General features: G+C 39.4%; 1 protein-coding gene across 1 annotated transcript in view; it reads right to left on the reverse strand.

Moving 5' to 3' along the window:
• Positions 1-1,351, reverse strand: part of RIT2 (Ras like without CAAX 2) — a 173,950-nt gene extending 172,599 nt beyond the window's left edge. The window contains exon 1 of the mRNA XM_026865584.1: positions 1,031-1,351. Within this exon, the coding sequence (XP_026721385.1) occupies positions 1,031-1,133 (103 nt within the window). The 5' untranslated portion in view covers positions 1,134-1,351. The remainder of the gene's footprint in view (positions 1-1,030) is intronic.
• Positions 1,352-1,700: the final 349 nt, after the last annotated feature.

The raw sequence follows: 1,700 nt of genomic DNA on the forward strand, positions 1-1,700 counted from the left end.
TTTTTTTTTTTTTTTTTTTTTTTTTTTGGGGGGGGGGGCATCTAAACTTGTTGTTTGAATAAGAAATAAAACTTGTTTGATTTACACAGTTATTACAGTTCAGTGTCACAGCTTATTTATCTTGTTATTTCTTTGAAATCTAGCCTGGATATATTTCTTGTTTTGGTTTGGGGATTTTTGTTTGTTTTCTTCTTCTCTTTTTGTTTTGGATTTTCAGAAGATGTAATCAAATGCTTGTTGTGTGGCCAGCTCAGTACACTGGCTTCTGATACAAACACTGCACATTCAACAAAGTCTTTTTAAGAACAGCAAATTCTAGTGTCAGTGAGAATAAATCAGAGTTGATAATATCTGGGAAAAAGAAAACATTGTCCAGAGAAAATAATGACTCCTCCGAAGAGATAGCATTGTCAGACACTAGCATATCTTGCCAGCACTGGACAGTGATATTAAAATATGCTGCAAATCCACCTTATCGCCTGAAGTGAGACTCTGACATTTATTCTGCAACTGTCCGGACAAGAGAGGCAACTAACAACAGCTGAGCTACAATGACACTCGTCAAAAAAAGTCAAAAGGAGACGTGAGGAAGAAAACAGTCACTGCAGACATCGTCCTCACTTTGCACCGAGCAGCTGACTTTACAGCTAGTTTCATTTCTGCCCGGGGACAAGGACCATCAGGCCAAGTTACATCCACACTGTCCAGCAAACCATCACCCCTCACCAAGTGCTAGAAGGACATGACCACTTGCTGTTAAACTAACAGCATCAAGCTGACCACTCTCTCCTCCTATTCAATGGAGCCAAGGTTAGTTTTAAAAAAAACATCCAATTAAAATGCTTATAACATTTCAGTCTGTAACAAATTAAGCTGACTCATTGCCCCAGTCACGAATTATAGAGTCTTTTATCCAAGCCATGTGCAAGAGAGAGAGGAATTAAATCCCTCATTAAACAACGTTCCTGTTCTGTGAACTTTACTCCAAATTCACCCCTTCTCCCCAAAAAATTCTGTTGCTGAAACTTACCGCTTTTGCCAACTCCCCCTGCTCCTAGCATCACCACCTTGTACTCTCTGGAGCCTGCTGAAGAATTGCTGGAGGAGCTGATCATTTCATTTTCTAGCTCCATCTTGCACGAGGCAGAAGAATGGAGCAAAAGGGAAGAAAAAGCAACTGGCAGGTGCTTTCTCTGATCTTAAACAACTATAAAAGCTTTGCTAAGGAAAAAAAAAAAAAGGCAGAAAAGAAAGGTATAATGCAAGAGGTACGATTTATCAGCCTCACACTCGCTGCTGTGCCTCTGTTAGCTGGAGAAGGTCTCATAGCAACCACTTTAACAGCTTCCAATAAAAATCTTTCTCTGCCCCCTCCCAGCTCTGTATCATTCTCTGTGTTTCTCTTCCTGGACAGAAGCAGTTTTGTGAGGCTCAAGAGCCCTGGTACCTCTGGGTGTTGCTGTGTCATTGGAATCAAATTGAGCAGTGTCCAGAAAAATAAAATGGATCAAATGTCTTGATTATGATGTTTGTTATTCCATGTAGCACTTGCTTGAATTTTAAACAATAATAAAACAGACCAGACAACCTCCTTGTCACCTTGGAGTTAAATATTCATCCTATGTTCATCAAGTTTGCTAGATTTATATTTAATAGCATTAGAAGTGAAATAAGCAACAACTTTTACAAGCCTTTGTTCT

This window comes from Athene cunicularia (assembly GCF_003259725.1).
Source record: "Athene cunicularia isolate RWA chromosome Z unlocalized genomic scaffold, athCun1 chrZ_part1, whole genome shotgun sequence".
Taxonomy (NCBI): domain Eukaryota; kingdom Metazoa; phylum Chordata; class Aves; order Strigiformes; family Strigidae; genus Athene; species Athene cunicularia.